General features: G+C 46.3%; 9 protein-coding genes across 12 annotated transcripts in view; 4 read left to right on the top strand and 5 right to left on the bottom strand.

Moving 5' to 3' along the window:
- Positions 1-484, bottom strand: part of BDCG_04931 (uncharacterized protein) — a gene marked incomplete at its 3' end in the record, with an annotated part of 894 nt that extends 410 nt beyond the window's left edge. The window contains exon 1 of the mRNA XM_045420575.1: positions 251-484. Coding sequence (XP_045276659.1) covers positions 251-431 — 181 coding nt within the window. The 5' untranslated portion in view covers positions 432-484. The remainder of the gene's footprint in view (positions 1-250) is intronic.
- A 139-nt stretch (positions 485-623) lies between these two features.
- Positions 624-3717, top strand: BDCG_04930. 2 transcript variants are annotated; one of them, XM_045420573.1, is made up of 3 exons: positions 624-1033; positions 1163-1865; positions 2001-3717. In XM_045420573.1, the coding sequence occupies exons 1-2, from the start codon at positions 938-940 to the stop codon at positions 1862-1864; spliced, it is 798 nt and encodes a 265-aa protein (XP_045281058.1). In that variant the 5' UTR covers positions 624-937; the 3' UTR covers position 1865; positions 2001-3717. The 2 variants fall into 2 exon arrangements, with proteins under 2 accessions (XP_045281058.1, XP_045276658.1); XM_045420574.1 differs by having other exon boundaries at positions 671-1033; positions 1163-3510.
- Positions 1959-3600, bottom strand: BDCG_04929 (amyloid beta-peptide binding protein). The gene is made up of 2 exons (XM_045420572.1): positions 3146-3600; positions 1959-3008 (listed from the first exon to the last, which is right to left on the bottom strand). Exons 1-2 carry the CDS (start codon positions 3181-3183, stop codon positions 2183-2185), a joined length of 864 nt encoding a protein of 287 aa, XP_045276657.1. The 5' UTR covers positions 3184-3600; the 3' UTR covers positions 1959-2182.
- A 9-nt stretch (positions 3718-3726) lies between the features above and the next one.
- BDCG_04928 (histidine biosynthesis trifunctional protein) lies at positions 3727-7113 on the bottom strand. Its single transcript, XM_045420571.1, has 3 exons — positions 6084-7113; positions 4434-6002; positions 3727-4306 (listed from the first exon to the last, which is right to left on the bottom strand). Exons 1-3 carry the CDS (start codon positions 6952-6954, stop codon positions 4107-4109), a joined length of 2640 nt encoding a protein of 879 aa, XP_045276656.1. The 5' UTR covers positions 6955-7113; the 3' UTR covers positions 3727-4106.
- Positions 7114-7199: 86 nt separating this feature from the next.
- On the top strand, positions 7200-9798 carry BDCG_04927 (glutathione S-transferase). The gene is made up of 6 exons (XM_045420570.1): positions 7200-7485; positions 7540-8421; positions 8504-8526; positions 8601-8712; positions 8777-8960; positions 9029-9798. The coding sequence occupies exons 2-6, from the start codon at positions 8388-8390 to the stop codon at positions 9441-9443; spliced, it is 768 nt and encodes a 255-aa protein (XP_045276655.1). The 5' UTR covers positions 7200-7485; positions 7540-8387; the 3' UTR covers positions 9444-9798.
- Positions 9799-10979: 1181 nt separating this feature from the next.
- Positions 10980-11974, bottom strand: BDCG_04926 (uncharacterized protein; the record flags this gene model as incomplete). Its single annotated transcript, XM_045420569.1, has 3 exons — positions 10980-11092; positions 11604-11701; positions 11919-11974. The coding sequence occupies 3 exons, from the start codon at positions 11972-11974 to the stop codon at positions 10980-10982; spliced, it is 267 nt and encodes an 88-aa protein (XP_045276654.1).
- BDCG_04925 (mannosyl-oligosaccharide alpha-1,2-mannosidase) lies at positions 11801-15086 on the top strand. The gene is made up of 8 exons (XM_045420568.1): positions 11801-12699; positions 12759-12969; positions 13039-13158; positions 13301-13352; positions 13402-13654; positions 13722-14130; positions 14204-14378; positions 14502-15086. The coding sequence occupies exons 1-8, from the start codon at positions 12479-12481 to the stop codon at positions 14588-14590; spliced, it is 1530 nt and encodes a 509-aa protein (XP_045276653.1). The 5' UTR covers positions 11801-12478; the 3' UTR covers positions 14591-15086.
- A 66-nt stretch (positions 15087-15152) lies between these two features.
- BDCG_04924 lies at positions 15153-19615 on the bottom strand. 3 transcript variants are annotated; one of them, XM_045420565.1, is made up of 6 exons: positions 18313-19615; positions 18163-18252; positions 17673-17952; positions 16494-17567; positions 16164-16432; positions 15153-16100 (listed from the first exon to the last, which is right to left on the bottom strand). In XM_045420565.1, exons 4-6 carry the CDS (start codon positions 16756-16758, stop codon positions 15690-15692), a joined length of 945 nt encoding a protein of 314 aa, XP_045276652.1. In that variant the 5' UTR covers positions 16759-17567; positions 17673-17952; positions 18163-18252; positions 18313-19615; the 3' UTR covers positions 15153-15689. The 3 variants fall into 3 exon arrangements, with proteins under 3 accessions (XP_045276652.1, XP_045281056.1, XP_045281057.1); XM_045420566.1 differs by having other exon boundaries at positions 15392-16100; positions 18163-18336; XM_045420567.1 differs by lacking the exons at positions 18163-18252; positions 18313-19615 and adding an exon at positions 18013-18077 and having other exon boundaries at positions 15392-16100; positions 17633-17956.
- On the top strand, positions 17531-18883 carry BDCG_04923 (uncharacterized protein). The gene is made up of 2 exons (XM_045420564.1): positions 17531-18476; positions 18580-18883. The coding sequence occupies exon 1, from the start codon at positions 17658-17660 to the stop codon at positions 18441-18443; it is 786 nt and encodes a 261-aa protein (XP_045276651.1). The 5' UTR covers positions 17531-17657; the 3' UTR covers positions 18444-18476; positions 18580-18883.
- Positions 19616-22022: the final 2407 nt, after the last annotated feature.

Genomic DNA, 22022 nt, shown 5'->3' with positions numbered 1-22022 from the left:
CAGGGGGGAGGGGGGGGGGTAAAATGTGGTGGCTGAAGCAAGGGTGAAGTAGTGGGGTGTGGTGGAATACGCATGCCATTGATGAGGTTAAGGGCGCAAGAAAGAGAATTGTGCATGCAAAAAGACGTAGTGAGAATGTAGAAATAAACATATCCGATAGTCTGCGAATGTGCAATTGAAATGTAGGAGCAATTTTGAGATATGAAATATCTGGTTCTCTTTTTTTCGTTCGCAGAAATTACGACCTCACCTTTTATTTCCGGCGCGCAATACCCTCTCACCCGTTTGTAATATATATCTCTCACTTGAGCTTCCTGTGTAGCAGATAATGGCAACGGATTCCGCAGGTTTAGGTCTGGAGGTGGTGCTGTGGAGGCGGGGGACGGCGGAGTTGCGGATGTGGCTGCGGAGGTCGTCTGGCTTGCGGCCATTGTAGGACAGGGGGTCCGGGTCAGGGCGGACAAATGAGCAGTAATTTGAGTTTCCAGATGTTCTCAATGCATCTAGGGTAGCTTTCGTTCAGAAACACAGTGTAATTGGGTGTTGGGCGGCGCTGTTATGGGGTTCTTCTGTGGGTGAGTATTGCGCCTGGTTGCTACGTGGAGGTTGGGTTGGTTGAGTTTGGGATTTGCGGGCGGCGGGAAACTTCGAACCTTTTTTCTGCTCCGAGACTAAAACTGGCAAAAGCTCACCAACACGCAAAGAAACCGACCATCCTCAACCCAACATACTGACACGACAGCCTCCAATAATACTGCAGGGAGCATATTTGCACAGCATCTCTTGTTCTTTCAGCCTCTCCATAGCTTTTAAACGTATTTTATTGTTTGCTAGGGCTACAGCAGTAGCATCGCCGTCGCCGTTTGTCTAATCGCTCCTGGGAGCGCAACACCCTCCTCCCAGCTCTGACCAAGAAAAATATACCACCGCCGCAAGCATGTCTTCCATGCGAAATGCCGTTCAACGGCGGCCGCATCGTGAGCGGGCTCAGATCAGCAGCCGCGAGAAATGGGGTATCCTCGAGAAACACAAGGTGAGAATTTCATCCTTGTCAAAGCATCGTCCTAGGAAACAAATACGACGTGAACACAGCCTTCTATATATGCCTGTCATGCCTATTTGCCGAATAATTAAAAGACTCTAACGAGGTACCCTCCTACAGGACTATTCTCTCCGCGCCCGCGACTACAATGTCAAGAAGGCCAAACTACAACGACTGCGCGAGAAGGCGCGGGATCGTAACCCGGACGAGTTCGCCTTTGGCATGATGTCAGAAAAATCGAATAAACAAGGTCGCCATGGTGCCCGGGGTTCGGAAACTTCAACGCTCAGTCATGAGGCGATTAAGCTACTTAAGACGCAGGATGCAGGATATCTACGGGTTGTCGGGGAGAAAGTGAGGAGGCAGCTGGAAGGGGTGGAGCAGGAGGTCAGATTACAGGATGGGATGAATGGGGTACTTCAGGGGGACACTGGGAGGAAGATTGTATTCGCAGATTCATTAGAGGAACAGAGACGGCTATGGATTGAGAGGGGGGATATGGAGGACGAAAACGGCGATAGTGACGAGGGACGGTCCGAAAAAGGGGAGGCTTCGTTTGGGGAGAAACAAAAACAGGCGCAGAAGTCCAAGAAGCAGATTGAAGCCGAGGAATGGGCTAGAAGGGAGATGTTGGCTGCAAGGAGATTGAAAAAGAGAGCGACAGAGGTACGAAGGAAGAAGGTCGAGGCACTGCGGGTACAGCATAAAGAGCTCGTTGCAGCTGAGCAGGAACTGGATCGGCAACGGGCGAAGATGGAGAATTCGGTTGGCGGAGTTAATAAGTATGGGATCAAATGGAAGATTAGGGAACGGAAGAAATGAGGTGGGATTTTTGTATCTTTTTTTTTTTTTTTTTTTTTTTTTCGGTTGTTTAATCATTCCTTTAATTTCCCTTCCCCTCTTTGCTTCTGTTTCTGTTTGATTATGGCGGGAAGATATCTTACTGAATTGGTTATAGACAAAAGATTCATGTTAGGGTTTACGGCAGGCGCAGATATTGAAATAGTATGACATAACTATGCACTGGCAGGCGACCAAACTAGGCGTCGATAAATATGAAACGGGTAGGGAATCATCATCCTGAAATTACATACCTTCAAATATATTTACAAAGTCCCCCGACTTCCTGCACCACTCAACTCAAAGTCTACTCGGCATCCTAACAGCCCCATCCAACCTAAACACGCTCCCATTAACTATCCCATTCCTCACACATCCCAACACAAACTCCGCAAACTCCTCCGGCCTCCCCATCCGCATAGGATACTCAATCATCCCACTATTAGCCCCACTCTTTTCCGCAATTCCCGGCCTCTTCTTCTCGCCTCCAGCACCACCAGACGGACTCTTCCTCGGTTTCACTGTCATCCCCGTCTGGAACACCCCCGGCGCAACTCCGACAACCCTAATCCCCGCAGACCTCCCCACCTCTCTCGCCAGCGGCAGCACAAGCCCAGCCACAGCGCCCTTACTCGCCGAATATGCCAACTGCCCAACCTGCCCCTCATACGCCGCCACGCTGGACACAACCACAACCACGCCCCGCTCCCCATCATCCCCCTGGGCCTCCACAGCCGCCATATGCGGCAGCGCCAGTCGTATCAGATCCACCGTGCCGCGCAGGTTGATAGCAATGACCCTATCGAAGGCCTCAATGGACATCGTCTTTACACTACCGCTGCTCGGATCCTGCCGGGGCAGCGCGCGCTCGCCGTACCCGATGCCTGCGCAGCAGATGACGCCTCCCAGGGGTGCGTGGGTGGATGTGGAGATCCAGGAGACTGTGGCATCAATGGCATGCTGGAGACTTTCGGTTTTGGAGACATCTGTGCGTGTATAGAGGGTGCGGGATGGGGTTGCGAGGAAGGGGGAGATCTCGGAGGGGGGTGGGTTGAGGTCTAGGAGCGAGACGTTGGCGCCCTGGGTGAGGAGGGCGACGGCGGTTGCGAGACCGAGGCCGGAGGACCTGTGGGTTTAATTAATGGTGTTAGCTTTGGATTTTTTTTTATTTTCATTTTTTGGATGGAGGAATGGAGTTGCATGGGCAGATAATTTTAGCGGAGCTGCAAATATGACAATTTTTGCGGGTATTTCAAAACGTACCCGCCTGATATAATGAATGTGCGGCCTTCGGGCTTCATATTTTATAATAATATCGGGTTCTTGTTTTCCTTTTCTCTTTTCTTTGAAGAGTATGTACGTAGTAGATACACAATATATCGACCGCGAATTCGGTGGGCGCAGATAAATAAATAGCTTGAGGCTCTGTGGGGGGGGGAACGGAATTGGTTTCGGGACTCCGCAATCTGGGTTAACTGACAGATCGAGATCGAGATAGAAGAAATTTGGCAAGGGAGAGAGATTGAAACGGAGAGTGGAAGTCAGAACGGCAGAGAAATAAAATAAAAGGTAACTATCGCTCTTGCGCGCACGGGAAGGCTGTAACTAGAGACAGGGCTGGAGTTGTTGAAGATTGGGATTATTTGGACCTCGGCATTTTCAGCCGTTACCGTTCGGCTCCTTGGCTTCGGCATGCTGCGCCGTGCCCTAGTTATATACGGAGTACTCCGTAGACAGGCTGCCAACAGTTAGGATGTACTCCGTACTCCGTAGTCTGTGCAGACTTAGGCTCTATACGGGATATTATCTCATATCAATATCAAAAGTGTCAAAAGTAAAATGCCTACTGGTCAGTCACTTTTCTGAACAATATGAATAGTTAACGTTACCATTTTTGGCAATAGTTAATTATCTATAAAACCAATGGCTCACAATATAAATCAATTCATCGCCGTTACCTCCCATGTTTTTCATCCCACTAGCTTTTATATTTTCTCGTTTCCTGGTACCTCCTTTTTAAATATCATTTTTCCCTTGCCCACCCATCTAGTCACGACCCGAGAAGAAGAAAAGAAGATAGTTCATAATAAATAAAAGAAATGCTAGAGAGAGCAAAGAGAAAATAAAAGAGCCACCCGGAAAGTAAAAACGAGATATGCCGAAAAGCTAATAGCCACATTATCACATATGCCCAGGCATCAAGTCAAAAAAGGACTTGCGTTTCTCATTTCTTAGCACGATTCATGTGGTCAATGCGAATGCTGACAGCGCGACGATGGGCATCCAACCCTTCCACTGACGCCAGTTGCATAACCGCCCCGCCCACATTGCGTAATCCCTCAGCTGTGAGATTGGAGCTGGTGATGTGTTTGACGAATGAGGCGAGGTTGACGCCAGAGTATTGCTTGGCATATCCGTAGGTTGCTAAAGAGACGGAAAAATGTGGTTAGCTTACGCATAGGTGAGGTGGGAGAAGATGGGAGAAGGGAGATGCGTGGCAATAGTGATGATGATGATAAAAGAAAGAATAATTTTATATAGGAAAACTCACGAAGAGAGTGGTTGACACCAGCCGAATAATCTCCAACGCTCTCTGGTGTCCACTCGCCGATGAAGACACTGCCCGCATTTTGGACAAGGGGAACAACATCCGCTGCATCCTTCAGTTGTAAGATAAGATGTTCGGGCGCATACCGATTGCTCAATGCAAGAGCTTCCTCGACATCCTTGACGACAAAGGTGACGGAGTGATCAATGGCACCGCGTACGATGTCTACGCGTGGCAGAGCCATAGCTTGCGCGTGCAACTCATCCTCGATCGCTTTCAGATGGCTGTCATCAAGGTCAACAGCGATTAAGATAACTTGGGAGTCGACACCGTGCTCTGCCTGGCTAAGGAGATCGGAGGCGACAAAGGCCGGGTTAGCATCCTTGTCAGCGACGACGAGAACTTCACTGGGGCCTGCTGGCATGTCAATGCTGACACCGGCTGAGGTGTCGTTTGAAACCAACATCTTCGCGGCGGTTACGAATTGGTTGCCCGGGCCTAGGATCTTGTCGACCTTGCTGACGCTCTCGGTTCCGTACGCCATGGCCGCGACTGCCTGCGCGCCACCGGCAAGCACAATGCTTTCTGCCCCGACTTTGTGCGCGATGTATACAATTTCTGGCGAGATGCTACCGTCGGCTCGTGGTGGGGAGGCTAGAACGATCTTCTTGCATCCGGCTACCATGGCGGGAACACCAAGCATCATTGCGGTGGATGGGAGAACTGCCGTTCCACCGGGGACATACAGGCCAACTCTCTCGATTGGACGAGAGAATCGTGAACAAATGACACCAGGCATTGTCTCGACATGTAATGGCTTGTCATCCATTTGCGCAGCGTGGAACTTGCGGATGTTCTCAAAGCTCACATCAATCGCCTTGGCAGTCTCTGGGCTAATCTGCATCAGCTCCTCTGGGAATGGCGCTTTCAGGACGGGAGAGGTGAGCGAGGTAGCTTTTTCAAATTTGTGAGTATATTTCAAGACTGCTGCGTCCCCGTTCTTCTGAATGTCCTCAATGATTGGTTTAACTAGAGCCACGATAGCGTCATTTGATTTTTGCGACGGGCGTTGCAAAGCGTCCTCTATAGTCTCTTGGGTGGCAGTTGCAGTCACAATGCGCTGCATCTCAATCTTGCGAGTAGGATCGCCCATAGCTTTATCACCATCTGTGGCACGTTCAACGGTTTTCTTTTGCTCTTCCTTTGCCGATGAAAGGCCAACTTTTTCAGCCCAGCCTTGTTTGGCATCGCCTCGTCTGCGTTTCACCTTCAGGTTTTTCAGATCAAGATTTCTCTCGATATCTTCTAGGGTCACGCCAGCAGCGACACACTTGGTCAAAGCAAAATACAATAGGTCAGCTGCTTCAAATGCTACCTCCTCCTTTGAAGTAGCATTGCACAGCTCCTCAGCCTCCTCCATGATCTTCGCCTGAACGAGCTTCGGATCATTAAAGAGTCTAGCAGTGTAAGAACCAGACGGTGCATCCTCCTTACGAGCTTGTAGGGTCTTCTGAAGACGAGACAGCCCTCTGTACTGGCCGAAGCAGCTGGCTGTTCCCAAATGACAGAATCCTAAATGAAGAGAATATGTTAGTACGACGGAGTACCTGCCAAAATAATGCCAAAATCATAAACCAAAATCATAAAAAATACCTTTCCCTTTCTGCTTTACAACAAAGAGTAAGCAGTCACTATCACAGTCGAAATCAATTCTGACCAATTCTTGTGTATCCCCACTCGATTGACCCTTGTACCAGAGGCCGCGTTTCCTGCTCTGGTACACACCAGTGCCCGTCTTCAACGCCTCGGAAATACTATTTTCACTGCTGTAAACCAGGCCTAATGCAATTCCCCTCTCATCCGTCACTACTGTAGTATAGAGACCTGTAGTAGCGTCTGGGGTGGCCCTTGCAACCAGAAGCTTTGCGAGAGAAGATGCGTCATCCTTATCAAGGGATATGGCTGTTGATGGAACAATATTGACAGCATTTTCCGCCTGACTCGAAATCAAAGTCGCCTGTATAGCCGCCGCGCCGCCGTCATACGACCGGTAAACTTCCTTGACAATGCCTTTATCACCCAGTTCTGACACGAGGGCATCTATGGCCGGAGAAAGTGCGCAATGGACACCGATATTCCTCCGTTCAACACTCTCCGCAACCCAGCTCTGCAGCTCCGTAACCTCCTTCGCAGATGAGAGATAAACGATTAGCCTCGACGAGGGGACCGCCTGTTCCGTTGATAAGGTGTCCAATTGGGCTGGCGTAACCAAGGCTTTTGACGCGCCTGCGTTGAGGATGTCAACTACGTCCCCGGCAGATTCGATGGCAGTTGCATCAATGTAGATATCCAGAAGAGAAGAGGAACGTCCAATAAATGCAATAGCACGATCCAGACTACATGCTTTGAGGAGAACTCGACCGAAATAGGAGATCTGTGTCAGAGTGAGACCTGTTGCGGAGGCGGGGGATGAGAGGGATGATAGGGTTTGCGAATCGATCGACACGAGGAACGGGATCCCCATGGTGCGCTGAATTTTCCTGGTCGAATGTTTGCCTCGTTGGGCGCACACGGCGGAGGAAATCTCTGGAGCGATTGGATGGAGCTATGAGGGCAGCGATATGGGACTTGACAGGGAGGTTGATGGTGAGGCGGGGGTGGGAGGTGGGATGTGGGATGTGTGTCATACAACAAGATTTGGTGGAGGGGTTGCAAACTATTTAAATAAAGCTCCGCCGCTTTTCGGAGTCGAACACAGCCACCAAGTTAATTATTTACTAACTTGCTAAAAAACTCGGAGATACGTAGATATATTCATTGCACCTTAACCTTTAGTTTCTTATACGCTACGTATGACCACCTGTTGAATAATACAACAGAGCTGCCTGAGTAATCTGGTAATGTATAGTACCTACCTCTCTGGCGCTCTGTATTCACCGTCTTTTATAGAGCACAATACATACATATAATAGTAGTAGCTGTCCTACGTTTCACAGATACCTGTTCAAAGTGCAGAAGGTCCGTGGAAAGCAGGCAAACTGCTGCAACGACACTGGTAAGTCTTCAGACAATGGGTTCTTCTATCAACGTTTGCTAATCAATTTCGCAGGATGTTGGCTAAATCCCTGGTATTCGCGCGGAGTACGGAGTATCAAGTAGATCGAAGCAAGATCAGTTTCCACAGCTTGACCTAGTACTTTTATATCAAACTTTTTGGAGTTGTTCAAATCCTTCGAGCCACGTTTGAGGCTTCCAAATTTGCAATTATTGCCGGCTTGACGGTTTACTGGTTGATTCCCTTGAAGCAGTTGGCAATGCGGAAAAAGAATCCTGCGGCACGAATCCTACGATGTACGATGGACGGAGTACGGAGGTTGAGCTGAACAGCTGCCGGTATATTGGCAAGCAACTTTTACCGGATTGGAGTGAATAATACTTCAGCTCCAGGGTTTGCCGTACAAGTAGCGACTAGGAGACTTTTTGGATGCGCCTCCTCCGAGTCCAACGTGGCCAGGATGTAGCAATTGTATCCAACTTGTTTTCCGACAACATGTGGGAGAACACAGGCCGCTCCGACATTCCTGCCGGGCGGCTTCCTGGAACCCGAACGCGAATTATTGTCGCCGCAAAAACTAATGCGTTGGGCTTTGGCCCCCGGTCTCCTTTTTCCGACCATCAGCTTTGTTAAGCTAGCGTGATTGATAAGCTAACATGACAGAAGCTCCTCTCATGGATGGCGGTGACTATTTCCTATTGTAGGTTGTGCTTCCCGAGTAGCTGGTTTCATAGATGTATTTAAGAAACCTGCCAACCCCGGCCGTTTATGATATGTTGTCAAGAGCAGCAAAAGCAGTTTACTTGGTTCGATCCATCGGACATCATCATACCAGACTGAACTTCTCAAAATTGACGTACTTGAAAAATTACTTAGCTTTCATCTCCCGCTCAAAATAAGCAATGACGATCAAGCCCATCATTGTTTGGCTGACTCGTAAGTCAAGCTCTAAGTTGTCCTTGATCAGGTATAAATGCCATTGTGTGTAGACTGACAGCTGACTTGGCTATTAAAAAAGCCTCGGGTCCAAATCCGTGGAAGGTGAGTATCCAACCCTGCAATTAATCATCTCAAGAATCATGATGTTTCAGGGCTAACGAAATCTCTATGGAAAGGTGGTCACGATTCTTCATGAGCTTGAGGTCCCTTATGTCATTAATTCATTCAAGTTCGACGATGTCAAGAGGCCGCCCTTCATCAATGTTAATCCTAACGGTCGAGTTCCGGGTAAGAAGAGCCAGATACAAGCCCGCTCGTTCTTCTTTCTTGCTAGAAGCTGAGTTGGAAACAGCTATCGAGGATCCAAATACCAGTCTGACTCTCTGGGAGTCCGGCGCTATTGTGCATTACCTAGAGGAGGTATACGATAAAGAGAAGAAACTGACATACGACAGTCTGCATGAGAGGCATCTGCTAAATCAGTGGCTTCATTTCCAAGTCAGTGGTCAGGGCCCGTACTATGGGCAAGCTGGATGGTATGCTTCCCAAGCAATTTTCCCGTCCCACCATGAATATTCACTAAGGGCTTCTTCTTGGTCTGCAGGTTCACTGTCCTTCACCATGAGAAAATCCCCTCAGTCATCGAGCGTTATCAGAATCAAGTTCGCCGAGTTTTGGAAGTTCTGAACGGTGTCCTTGAAGGCAAGCAGTGGCTTGTCGGTGACAAGTGCACCTATGCTGACTTGTCCTTTATGCCTTGGAACAACCGCCTTGACTTGCTGCTCGAAAGCCCGGACCCCCTTGCCCCGTATCCGAATGTACAGGCATGGCAACGCCGTATGGAGGCTCGTGACTCGTGGAAGAAGGCTATGGAGGTCAGGAAAAAATATATGAATGAGCAGGGCTTGCAGGCAAACGGAATGCCTTTGGGTATAGATAATGCCCAGCAGTATGAGGAGCTTATTGCGCAGAACCATGCAGCGGCGGAGGCTGCGAAGGTAAAGGCTGCAAAGGCTTAGGGGCTAAGTTTTCTTTCTTTAATTACTGACGAAGGATGTCTTTCCTTACCTCTATATACATACATTTTGGTCCACCTATACGTCATGGTGCACACTATGAATAATCTTTTGTTCAAGGTGTATGTAGCGAGTGCATTTGTTGATTCCTATGGAGCGTATATGACCCCTCTTTTGGCAATACCTAGAAATGAGTGAGATAGGCTTCCTATCGTCCATCCATCCAATTCATATCCTGACGACACTTGTTCATACCCACTACCTAGTACCTACCCAATGAAAAAAAGCCTGAAGTAGGGCGAAGATAAATGTCTCCACCACTTACATATCGCACTCTCGTTCCCGTTGCATACTCGTGTGTCCAAATCTTTCTATACTTCGTTGTTCGATTTGAATAATCATGGATGAACGAGTATATTCCCGTAATGTACTGTAATCCCTGCGCAACCCTTATTAATATTTGTAATTATGCAGTGAGTTATCCCACAGCCTGGGGGGAATACGGGATTAGGCGCCGGCCCAGAAAATCATATAGTTCGGCATGCCGAAACTTGAATCAGCCAAAAATCGGCGCCTAGTTCAACTCTTAACACCCTACTAGATATACATATTTAGCGTTTTATTTTAGTAGAAAGTTTTCTAATAGGTATTATAGCCGCTAAATTGCAGTAACTGATTGTGAAAGAGTACTAAATCTCTTTCCTATACTAAAGTACTCTTCAGTGAGTAGCTCAGTACTCACGTAGTAAATATCCCGCGTCGTAGTGCACTGGCCCCGAAATTGCAAATAGGGCTCCTCCTCCTAGCTATAGTAGTGAAGTATTTTCAAAAATACACGGAGTTAAATATTGTCAGGGTAAATTTGAATTCCGCAGAGCAGAGAACGTGGAATGGTTGGATCGCAGTCAGAACTGCGGGGCAAGGAATTGACTGTGGCAGCTACTCTGGAATGTCTGACTCCGTAACCGGTCCTGCTACCTCACGCTAGATATCCCTAGTTTGAAAACTTATCCTTGACATAAATTGAAAGACGCTTATGGTTCTCAAAACTATTTTTAATAAATTAACGTTGCGTGCAAGGTTGTTTTGGACGAAAAAACTGAATGTGGGGATCATCGGGAATACCAATTGAGGTAAACCACCTCATGTGCCCTTCTAAACTACCCGATTCGGCGAGAAGAAAGTGTTCTGGATTTCTTTTGCCTCTTTTGCCTAGTCCAGTCTTGCACGGTTGTGGCGCGCTGCTGGGATGATCGGCAGCGCTTCGGCCTAGCGCCGGCTGGCTTCCTTGGCAGATGATCGGTCAAAATACGCTATAATGTCAAGCTTATTGCACGGCACTGAATAACAGGCGAACTTTCGGATGTTCAGAATGTCTAATTGCACATGATTATATGTTTGATTTATCTGGTTGATTTGGTATCAGTGACTTGAAGATAATCACCAGTTTCCGATTGCAAGGTCATGTTCTCAGCGTGGTACCGTACCGCCTCCTGACCAAGGACAGGAAGAATAGTGAACGAATTTAACCAGAGGTTATTAAAAGCTGTCACGCTGCATTTCGCTTTCTCGCATCCCGAGCTGTAGTGCGCCATGTGCCGTATCCCGAATGGTCTCGAAGCTGAACCTTTTACACTCGATGTTACCCTCATCTATTTCCATGATTAACCCTTCGGTGGGGAAGAAATCCCGATGGCGGCTCGAGTGATGCGCCCGGGATTGGCTGACAAGATCCCGACGAGTAATAGTAGGGAAACTGCAAAGTGGATTTTGAGGCGTGTATCATTGCTGAGTGTATACCAAAGTTGAACCTCCAGGTAGGATCAAACTGTGCGTGCATATTTAACGAGCGCGGTTTCGACAGCATTTGCCCAGTTGAGTTGTTCGAAGGCAGAGAGAATCATGCAGCAGAAAATGTAAATAGTCATGTGCGACTTGACTTCCTGTCTAGGCTATCCAGACCTTCTGCCAAGTCCACAGGAATTCGTTGTCTTCAAGTTGTTATCTTCATCGGATATGAGGGTTTACCGTCAAGGTGAACGTAGGGTGTGTGGTCTCAACTAGTGGTTGCAGCTCAGGTCATGCGGCTTGAGTCAACGTTTTCATCAGACTATTTGTTCGTCGAAGCATCGCCATTGCTTTCTGTAGTAAATGAAAGCTTACTGACTGAAGGTCGGAAGTTGGTGGTCTCGATATGCACCAGGCTGCTGCTAATTGTGACACGAACCTCAGACCAAGACCGGGAGAGACCGACTAGGCCGCTATTCTAGATTAGGCATAGTTAGTTATAAGGCTCACCCTAGTTACCCACGTGAGAATGCTTACTTTTCCCCCTGAAAATCGCCATGAAATGAAGCAGAGCAGACTCCCTCCCTCCATGAGACAATCTCAACTCGCTCCCGTCCCTTCCTCTACTTCATATGCAACCGCGTGGTGAGGTGCATGCACGGCACATGGTACAAAATGAGACTCACTTACATGCCGGACATTGTCCGCAACTTCTTGACGAAACCTTCCAGTGTTTCACTAGCCATGGCCGTCTTCCTCTTCCTGGACCACCATGCAGTTGATGCCCGGCTTGTAGCTGATCAAGGACTGATGTTGGAGTGTTGGAGTGTTGGCGCGGGGCCGATATGCGGGCCTCTACCAATGTTCTTGCACGGGTGATGCTAGATATCGCATGCTCACTGCTGAGACCGTTGTGACCAGCATGATCTAGGCAGAGTCCAGGTCAGGAGAACAGGTCCTTGAGAGAAAATGGCTGCCGTATCTCTGCGGGTTAATACTCACCCTGCTGGTACATTTGTAATGTACCTTTCTTTACTCGTGGTGGCATCTGCCAGTCTGTTTTATACATGAGACCAAGGAAGGCGCCAAATTGCTCTCGATGTGGCTGGCTCCTGCCAGTTCATTTCGTGCTCGGCTCTTTTCAGATTTCTCCTTTATGATTTTTCATTCTACTACTTCACGATTATTTTTAAACAAGTCTTCACTGTTTTGGGGTAGTTGAGGAGCTTATCGTGACGTAATCTTCTAAGATGCGGCAGATTTCTTTCGGGGTCTTCTTAACAGCGTTCGCCCTGGTCCGATTCGCAGTTTCGTCCCCAGTACTTCACAAAGAGTATATCCGTTTACAGAAGAACGCGGATAGAGCACAGGAGGTTAAAGACGCATTTGAATTTGCTTGGAATGGCTACATGGAATATGCGTTTCCTCAGGATGAACTGCGCCCGGTCTCTAACACTGCAAGCAACTCACGGTTTGTGGATTCCTCACGTCTAATCTTGCCTCTACCTCAGAGATTAATGGCTGGAGCAGAAATGGCTGGGGTGCTTCAGCCGTCGATGCCCTTTCCACCGCGATTATAATGGATAGCCCCGACATTGTCAAGACGATTCTAGCGCATATCGCGAAGCTTGACTATTCGAAAACGGACACACAAGTTAGTTTGTTTGAGACCACAATACGCTATTTGGGGGGAATGCTTTCAGGCTATGATTTATTGAGCGAGAATGATATGGGTCAAAACGCAAGTATTCCGCGGCTTTATAATAATCTGCTCTCGTTTATTCAACTGCTCTGCTGATCAACCTTTTAGCCTGACCATATCGACTCGCTCCTAGCCCAATCTCAAAATTTAGCAGATATCATGAAATACGCGTTTGACACTCCAACCGGTATCCCGTCGAATAATCTGCGCATAAACAACAAGACGATGGTAAGGCCTATATATCTCCACCCTATTTAAGAAGCTATGACTTGATGACTCTGGACGGGACGTGTCAGTCATATAATTCGGCTTTGTATTTTCACGGTCGCCACAAGCGAGGGATGAAGGGGAAATAACTAACGTCGGATAGGATGGCAGGACCTCGAGTGGGATTGCGGAGGCTGGAACTCTGATACTTGAATGTGAGCCACCCACAGCCCTTCTGACACAGACCATACTTACTCGACACAGGGATGCACTTGTCCGATCTTACTGGTGAACCAGAGTATGGCGAACTCGTCGCGAAAGGCGAATCTTATCTCCTTCACCCGAAGCCACCAGCGACCGAGCCTTTTCCCGGTCTTATCGGTTCAGATATCAACACAACCACTGGATATTTTGTGAATGCAGATGTCAGTTGGGGTGGAGGTGCCGATTCATTCTATGAATATTTAATCAAGATGTTTGTTTATGATGAGACTCGGTTTGAACTCTACCGAGACAGGTGATAGTCCCCGTACCCTCCCCACATTGACATTTATGGCCTTCTTGCTAATATTTAAGCATGTAAGATGGGTTCTCGCGATTGAATCGTCGATTGAACATTTGAAATCTACGATATCTTCGAACCACGGCGAATATACTTATCTAGCTGGGTTTAGGAACGGCAAACTTGACTTTACTTCCCAGCATCTAACTTGCTTCAATGGCGGCAACTTCCTTCTTGGTGGTCAAGTTCTTTGTCGCCAAGATTTTATCGACTTTGGCTTAGAGCTCGTCAAGGGTTGTTATCACTCGTATCATTCAACCGCTACAGGAATCGGTCCAGAAGGGTTCGGTTGGGACCCGAAGAAGGTACCGGACGACCAAAGAAAGCTTTTCGAGGAGGAGGGGTTATATATTACCCATAGCAATTATAACCTCAGACCTGAGGTTATTGAAAGCTACTATTATGCGTACAGAGTGACTGGAGACCCCATGGTAAGCGAAAATTTTGTTACCCCATCGCTGTCTTCCAACTCTTTATATTCATAGACAGTTAACTTTTGAACAGTACCAGGAATGGGTATGGGAAGCCTTCGAAGCGGTTCGCAAGATTTGCCGAACGGAGTCTGGCTTTACCTCAATTGGCGATGTAAATAGTCCAACTGGTGGCAGAAAGTTAGATTTCCAAGAAAGCTTTCTCTTCGCTGAGGTCTTGAAATATGCCTACTTAACATTTGCTCCGGGTAAGTCCTTAACTCGTTGTTTCAATGCAAGATGTGCTCGTTTATTTCACGTTAGACTTCACTCAGCTTCCCGCGCCTTTCCTGCCAAATTCATGTATTATGCTTTGCTAACGACCCTTACAGAAGCAGATTGGCAAGTAGCCGGCAAGGGAAAGAATAAGTGGGTTTACACTACCGAAGCCCACCCTTTAAAGGTCCTGACGAAAGCATAGACTTGACCAAGAGGAGGAGGGCTCTCTATACGGAGGTAGAGGACAAAATGTAATATTTTCTTCTTAAACAAGTGCCTATGTATGCAGGTTGCAACACAGCTGCTGTTTCATGGGTTTTATTTTCTCATACCCAACTCCTAAACTTGCGGGAATTCGGGAGACACTTTTTGCCATTTTCTTTCTTGGTTATTTGAAGTATGGGTGGAGTACATTAAAACATCATGCTTCATGGATTGCTTTGCAGTGCATTTGGAACAGAAGCACCAAACTGGATGAATTATGTTTATGAAGTAAAATGGGAGAATTCCTGCCCAAAGCTTAATAGTTTTTGAAGTAGTAGTGTTCTAATGGACAGCTACCTTCTAGTCTTAATTCTCTTAATATAACCTTAACTTCACCTACATCAGGGGCTTGAAGGTTCGCCCTAGTTTAGAGGAGAGAGATAGATACCTTATCAACGTAGGCTCGGCAGTTGTAATGAGTCGCTCCATTGCTGATATTTTGTCTACTGCTGTTGTACATGTACATGTACATGTACATGTACAATGAATGCGCATCCAACCAAGGACCCTTGATGATTTCCCTTTGTGGAGTTCTAAATGGTGGAAGATTAACTACATACGATTAAAGAAATGGCAGTGAAGTGCGCATACTTGAAGTAGTCAGAGCTTTTATCCGCAAGGTAAGTGTGAGCCCTTGTCTACATATTTTTAAATTGATTTACAAAACTTGGTCACGAAACGGGGGCCCTAGAAACGTGACGAAGAGGTAGATTTCATGAGCACGTAGCGTAGCAATTAGGGCAACCATCCAAGGGGTTACGTGAAGGAGCTAGTACAGTCCGTATAGGACCGCAAGGGCGTTCTACTTCTAAGGAAGGAGTTATTTTCGTCGTCTATTTGTAATAAGTAGGAAGGAAGTATTATAGGGTAGCAGAACTGATGATGAGAATTGTATTGACACAAAGCTGAGTTAAAAGGTGAAAGAGATGAAAGGGAAACAAACAAGGTATCAACAAATCCCCCAACTTGTTCATGACAGGCTGTAAAGCTTCTACTTCATTTTCCTTAGTACTGTTATCAGCTATACCCACAAATGTTTAATGACATTGTCTTCCCTCTTTCCACTCATTCTTCCCAAGCGGATGACCAAGCTCAGCTTCGGGATCTGCCCACGGTTTTGGCCATAAATAAGCGTCCTTCGGAAGCGGCATTCGGCTGAACTTCCCAACATCAACGGCATGCTCCAGGTTCCACTTCATTATGGCATCAAAGTCGCGGCATTTGTGGTTGATACTGAAATCCGGCCAGAGCTTTCCGTGGTCTCCTACCCAAGCGACCGTTATCATGTCGGTGTTCCCATAGCACTTGATATTCTGTAGCAGCATATCAACACAATGGCCAATGTGAACCCACCAAATCTTCGAGTATGCGTCTTCCGTCTCTACTGGCGTATAGCCGGGGTATGTTGCGAAGGCTGCTTTTCGCAACCTGTTCAGGCAGTGTATTTGCTGTTGTTGATGTTAACGATATATAATGAACACGCGATGCACTCCACGGCCCTAGTTACCTACGTGGAAAATATCCAGCTGTGCCATATACGCATCTTGTTCAAATCCCCAGTACTCGTCGTCGAAGCGTGCGACAGTATCAGGGTCCTTGCCTAGTTTGATAATATCATCACGCGTGACGACATGTGTGCGAATTTTCTCGAAGACTTCCCAAGTGGCGTCGTTTTCTGCACTGGGCTCCTGTCGTGAGAAATCGGGATCGGGAGGGGGGAAGAGAGTCCCGTTCATTCGGACAGTATATGTTGGGATTTCGATCTCGTCAAGAACCTTAGCTATGTATGTAGAATTAGCCTATATATTCAGCCTGAAGTGTGCCGGGGGCTTTTTACCCACACCAGTATGAAGTTTGTTTGAGCGCTGCGTTTTTCCCAAACATCGGCGGGGATGAAGATATGCATAGCAAATACACGAAAACACTGGAAACTCCGATGATAAAGCCGGCCGCTGCTGAGAAAATACACTTTGTTCTTGAAGACGTTAAGTGATTGGGATAAGGCAACCTTTTGGTTAAAAGACTCTCTTCGGCTTCCCCGTCGTAGTCATCCAGTTCTCGATTGAGACAATTGAATCTGGATTGACCAATCCATTTTCTAAACATGCTGACAACCAATATCAGTTGGCAGGGTGCAAAGGCTGCTTAAGGAAGAGGAGGATGAGGTTAGGGAAAAGACTATATGCTTCATGGCTCAGCTGGTAGTCGACGACGACTACTGCTTCTGCAGGAGGCATTCAGTCGGCCTATTATTATACCCCTGGCGGTTTAACGTTCCTCTTAACTTGGTCAATCAGCCCGATGATGGCAAAGTAGTGAGGAAATATCAAACAAATAAGTAAGCCAATGTTCTCACGGTGAATCACTTGCCTCTCAGCATGCAATATAAAGTGATACAGATTCTCTCAACAGGAACGGAGAACAATATACTTAGCAGAGGATTGTTCTTCTGAAAATATAGGGATAGGATATCATCAGGCCTATCGTATCATTCCGCCTGATATGACCATGATAAAACCGATATCATGGAATATCATATCATTAGTTACACTTGGTTCAAAAGCAATGTAACGTTTCCGTGATGAAAGACGGGAATTCTGGTCATTGGCAGCCTCAGAGGTCTGGAAGGAGAATTACTGGCCAAAAATGCATGCACCGACCCAAGATCCTCGCAGTGATCAGCGAAGTCACACCTGAGCTCATTACCCCATGTTGAATGAAGCATCAACAGGATTTCCTTCCTTGCCACTTTTATGGGAGGGGTCGGGCAGAGACGGTGTACAAAGGTCAGAGCGGAGAGTCCAAGGAATTGGAATATAAAGCTAAAGGGATATCAACCTTCTAGAGCCATTCCCCTGGAAAATATGTTCGCACCTTGCCTCTCTGTGTTTACTCCATTCGAAGCTTCCCCCTGCCTTCAGCCACCTGTCAGCAGATCAAAATCTCTCTCTCTCTCTGATAAAGAAACATATCAACCAACATCAACTCCAAGTGCACTTTCCAAAATGTGGCTCGCCTACCCCTTCGTTGTCTTTGGTGGAATCATAGCCACCGTTCTATCGGCCCCAATCATCAATGATGGAGGTGGTACTGCAAGAACCGAGCAGGAATCTACAAGTGTTGCAGCACGTGTTTTAATTCCCGTTCGCATCGCCCCGGAAGCACCGCGAAGCCTCTGTGACAGAAGCCTGCCACCACCATTGGGAAAACATGGCAATAAGAAGAGACAGGATTGCTTTAGCTATTCCAGTTACAGTGACAATCCCGAGAAATCGAAGCGACAGGACGATTTTGGATATTCTAGCTACGCTGATCAGCCTGAGAGGGAGAAACGAAAGGTTCCTTCTCGTTATGACAGACCTGTGATTGCGAAGCGGCAAGATAGCTTCGGCTATTCTGATTACGACGACAACCCCGAGATATCGAAGCGACAGGACGATTTTGGATATTCTAGCTACGATGATCAGCCTGAGAGGGAGAAACGAAAGTTTCCTTCTGGAGATGACAGACCTGTGATTGTGAAGCGGCAAGATAGCTTCGGCTATTCTGACTACGACGACAACCCCGAGATATCGAAGCGACAGGATGGTTTTGGATATTCTAGCTACGATGATCAGCCTGAGAGGGAGAAACAACAGATTTCTTCTGGTTATGGCAGACCTGCGAATGCGAAGCGACAAGATAGCTTTGGCTATTCCGATTACGATAGCAACAAGGCGAAGAGGGAAAGGCGACAGTTTGGCTATAGTAGTTATGCCACCCCTCGACAAGTCTCAGAGGGAGAAGAGTAAAAAGGAAACATCGGCTAAGGCTGAAGATTTAGGGTATGCTCCACGTTAACCGTCCATCACCGATATATGAACAAATATCCAAGCTGCTGCCTGCATATTCCCATTGAAGCTAGATAAGTGGCTAATCCTTTCACAGAGGGTAGACGGCATGATAATGCGGAGATCGAATAGAGCCAAATAAATTAGGGGCTTGGGGATCGTTGGTTGGCGTCAAATGTAAATTAGTTCAGTTCAGCGTTTAGGAAACGGGACAAGAACTAGTTCGCCTCTGGAAACCTCCCAAAAAGAGAAAACGACTGTTCTATCGAGATATGGCCCGTTCTTTTTTTATGTGATCCTCTCCAGGAGCGATATTTCACACTGGAAGTTGTGGTTTTTTGACTTTGTATCTACCAATCTAGTCGTGTTATGAAGGTAGACAATTTTCGGTTTATTGGGCAGTTGGAATGCGATTGGGAGTTACTCGTTCCAGTTTTGGCTGCCAGTGACAAAGCTCGTTCAATAAATGTAATCGGTTAACCCACACCGGTAAATTTGTGTACGCCGCTCTAGATGTTCGATGGCCAATTCAATCGCGTTCGAACTCGAGCCATACGTCGGGTAGTCAGCTGTTCAACAAAAGTTGAAAGGTCAAATTATCCGAGCCAATATATCACAAACAATGGTATTAAGTGGTTTCACCACACGGCTTCATCTTCGTTCCCGAATATAGACAACTCCGTTAGCTCGGATGCTATGGGCTGACGCTGGGTTATCACTGGTGCCGCTGGCTATCAGGGGAAAAAATGTCATTCCGCCGCTATTAGAAGTTTTGTGTCCCCTGTGTCGTCTATACGTAGGCTCGTTGCACTAGGGCTCATATTTTCAGTAGTAATCCAACAGTTAATTTCTAGTTGGCATATATGTCATTGTCGGTTGTACCGGTCACAGAGTATTCGGATCCGCCTAAAAACCCAAGCCTGCTCATATCAAAGTCCCGTGGTAACGGGTTTTGAGCACCGCAGGTCGGGGTAAAATACAAACCATGGGCGAAAGTAAATTGGGTGAAAGTTCAAGAGCTTGTCAGGGGTGTAGTTTAGGATCGTGATCAGCATATTTTCGCGTTTGCTCTTCATGAGAAGTTCGCCGTTATATGTGTGCTACGGTTGGCAAATGTGGAGTGTAGATGGTAGTTGGTGAATTAAGTGCTCATGATCTGGGAAGCATCACGATTCAAATTAGGTAAGTTAACGTAAGGCGCCACTAACTTAGCCGAGCAGCCGGCCAATAAAATCCAAACCTGTCTTGGCAGCCGCAACCTTATCCGAACTTCAATTCGAGCAGGCTGGGGTCTATATAAAGTATTCTCTTCGCAATGGGCTCATCGTGTCCGTTCAAGGAAAACTTGGAGATTGGTTCGACTACGTAATCTGGATGCTTGCATCCGGATTGATTATATTGTCCCTTCTGTAATACTGAATCCCTAAATTCTTGGGCCAACCGGAAATGAGTTAGAGCCACCCATACCATACCCCTATCTACTTGTATTTACTGACGTTACAACTTTAGGAGTACAGAACATATGTGCAATTGCACAACTAGTGAGGGTTTTTGTATACCTCAATCGAGTGGATTCGAAGTTGGCTAAATTTGGCGAGCATCGCTTGGCTATGTGTTCTGGGAAACGCGCAAGCCAACGAACGAAGTGGCTACTCCACATGATATTTCCGTCATTATAGCCCCCAGAGCATTCATGATCCGGTATCTTAGGGTAGCACAGTCTCCCTCCTACCTTTTTATTTCACTTTGGATCCATACTTTTTAGTGCTTACTCGCTATATCTGCGACCTTGGATCTGGCACTTCTGACACCATAACTACTGCTTTCAGATTATATGATCTGGCGAAGACGGATTGCTGTCAGGTAGTGTCACACTTTGGGCAAATTGGTGCATTCATTCCCAGTGGTGAAAAAAGAAATCAAAGTATCAATAACCGGCGGAATCTTGTTGTGTCCTAGAATTTACCAGGCAATCTACCTTACACTTCCATCTCCCATTATCATTTGAATCACTACCCGCGGTTCTTACTCCGTGGATATCCACACCAGAAGATGTGTGGAAAATGTCAGGTTGCTCAAGCTTAAGTGCATTTCTATTCCGGAAAACTAGATGCCTATTTTCAGTGCTGAGGTATGCATATGTTTCTCCTAAGTTGATGCAGTTTGGCAGCTTGAAAACAAAATTGGAGACGTTTCCTTCCCGCATCTGGCCTTTTCAAGCCATTTGCCCCTGGCATTTACGGGTTTTAGCACCCCCTGAAACTTGCTAGAGCAGTGTACTCTTCTAAGCCTGCTTTTCGTTGTGAATGGTCATACCATGCTCGATCTTCCATCTCCAACCGGCGTTAAATGGCCGCCAACCACAGAAATTTCTCATAACAGTTTCGCCCAAGATATAAAATACTTGTTTTCCTGGTCAAATTCCATCATGCATCCCAGAGATCTCATTCATCGGAATCCCTCACATTTTCGGTGTTAAATTTGGCAGCACTCCACGCTTTACGAGACTTGCAGCCTCTGCGCAGGAGCATCAGACTATATCCAAGAAACTCACCACATTTGTTGGCTATTTTGCTTACTACTCTCTGCACCAATTTTTTGTGGCAACCCACATACTCTTCCGCTACTGTTCTCGAGCCTAGAGATAGCAGCCTTGACAGTGTACTCAGTTCAATGTTTTCCTAGTGTTGACAGATGACTTCATAACAATGGACAAGAAGTACAGACAATTCTTTTCCAGATCTGTGAAACCTGTTTTGTATTGTATTATCTTGTTTTATCTCCCATCTGCCTTCTGAGGTGCATAGAGAGAGAATCACAGGACAACAGATGCTGATTGATAGTAATACTTCTGCAGTGTTGTACTTGTGCTACAGTGGAGCAATTGCTTTGTGACACTGATGTGAGACTTGAGTAAGTGGTCATCATGAAGCAGAGTTGCAGTAAGAAAATTAACAAAATGTTCTAGAAATAAAATCTTAGCTTTATTAAGTAAATAAAACTAAGAACTTGATGTTAAAAGTAATAATGAGTATTATATGAAAAATAATAATAATAATAATAATAATAATAATAATAATAATAATTTAAAGACAAAGATGAAGACTTACTCTGATATGAAGAAGACAATGTAAATGCAGAGAAATGAAGAGATATGATTAAGTTATAATGTTTTGATATCTAATGCATGAGTTTATATATCTCTGAATATTATATAGTCACTGATTATCTTAGACAATAACAACAAACATAGGTGTTGTTTAGTGTTTATGAGTCTATGAGATAGTTTGTAAGAAGAGAAGAAAGCTGATGTCTTCAGTAGAAGAAGAAAGACAACCTGCTTGTATATATAATGTGATAGAAAGATGAGAGGAGTCAGTTGAAAATGAGTGAAAAAAGAGAACATTTAGACAACAACTGAGAGCTTACAAGAGTGAAGATAATGCAGCTTATGTGTTACTTTCAATCAGATAATGAAAGCAGACAGTTAGTGAAACACTCATTATTATGCATGCACTTTACACAGTGGTCTTCTTTGTG

Source organism: Blastomyces dermatitidis (assembly GCF_000003525.1).
Source record: "Blastomyces dermatitidis ER-3 genomic scaffold supercont1.5, whole genome shotgun sequence".
Lineage (NCBI taxonomy): Eukaryota > Fungi > Ascomycota > Eurotiomycetes > Onygenales > Ajellomycetaceae > Blastomyces > Blastomyces dermatitidis.
Note: the sequence above shows the minus strand (reverse complement) of the source record. Positions and strands in the feature narration are given on the sequence as shown.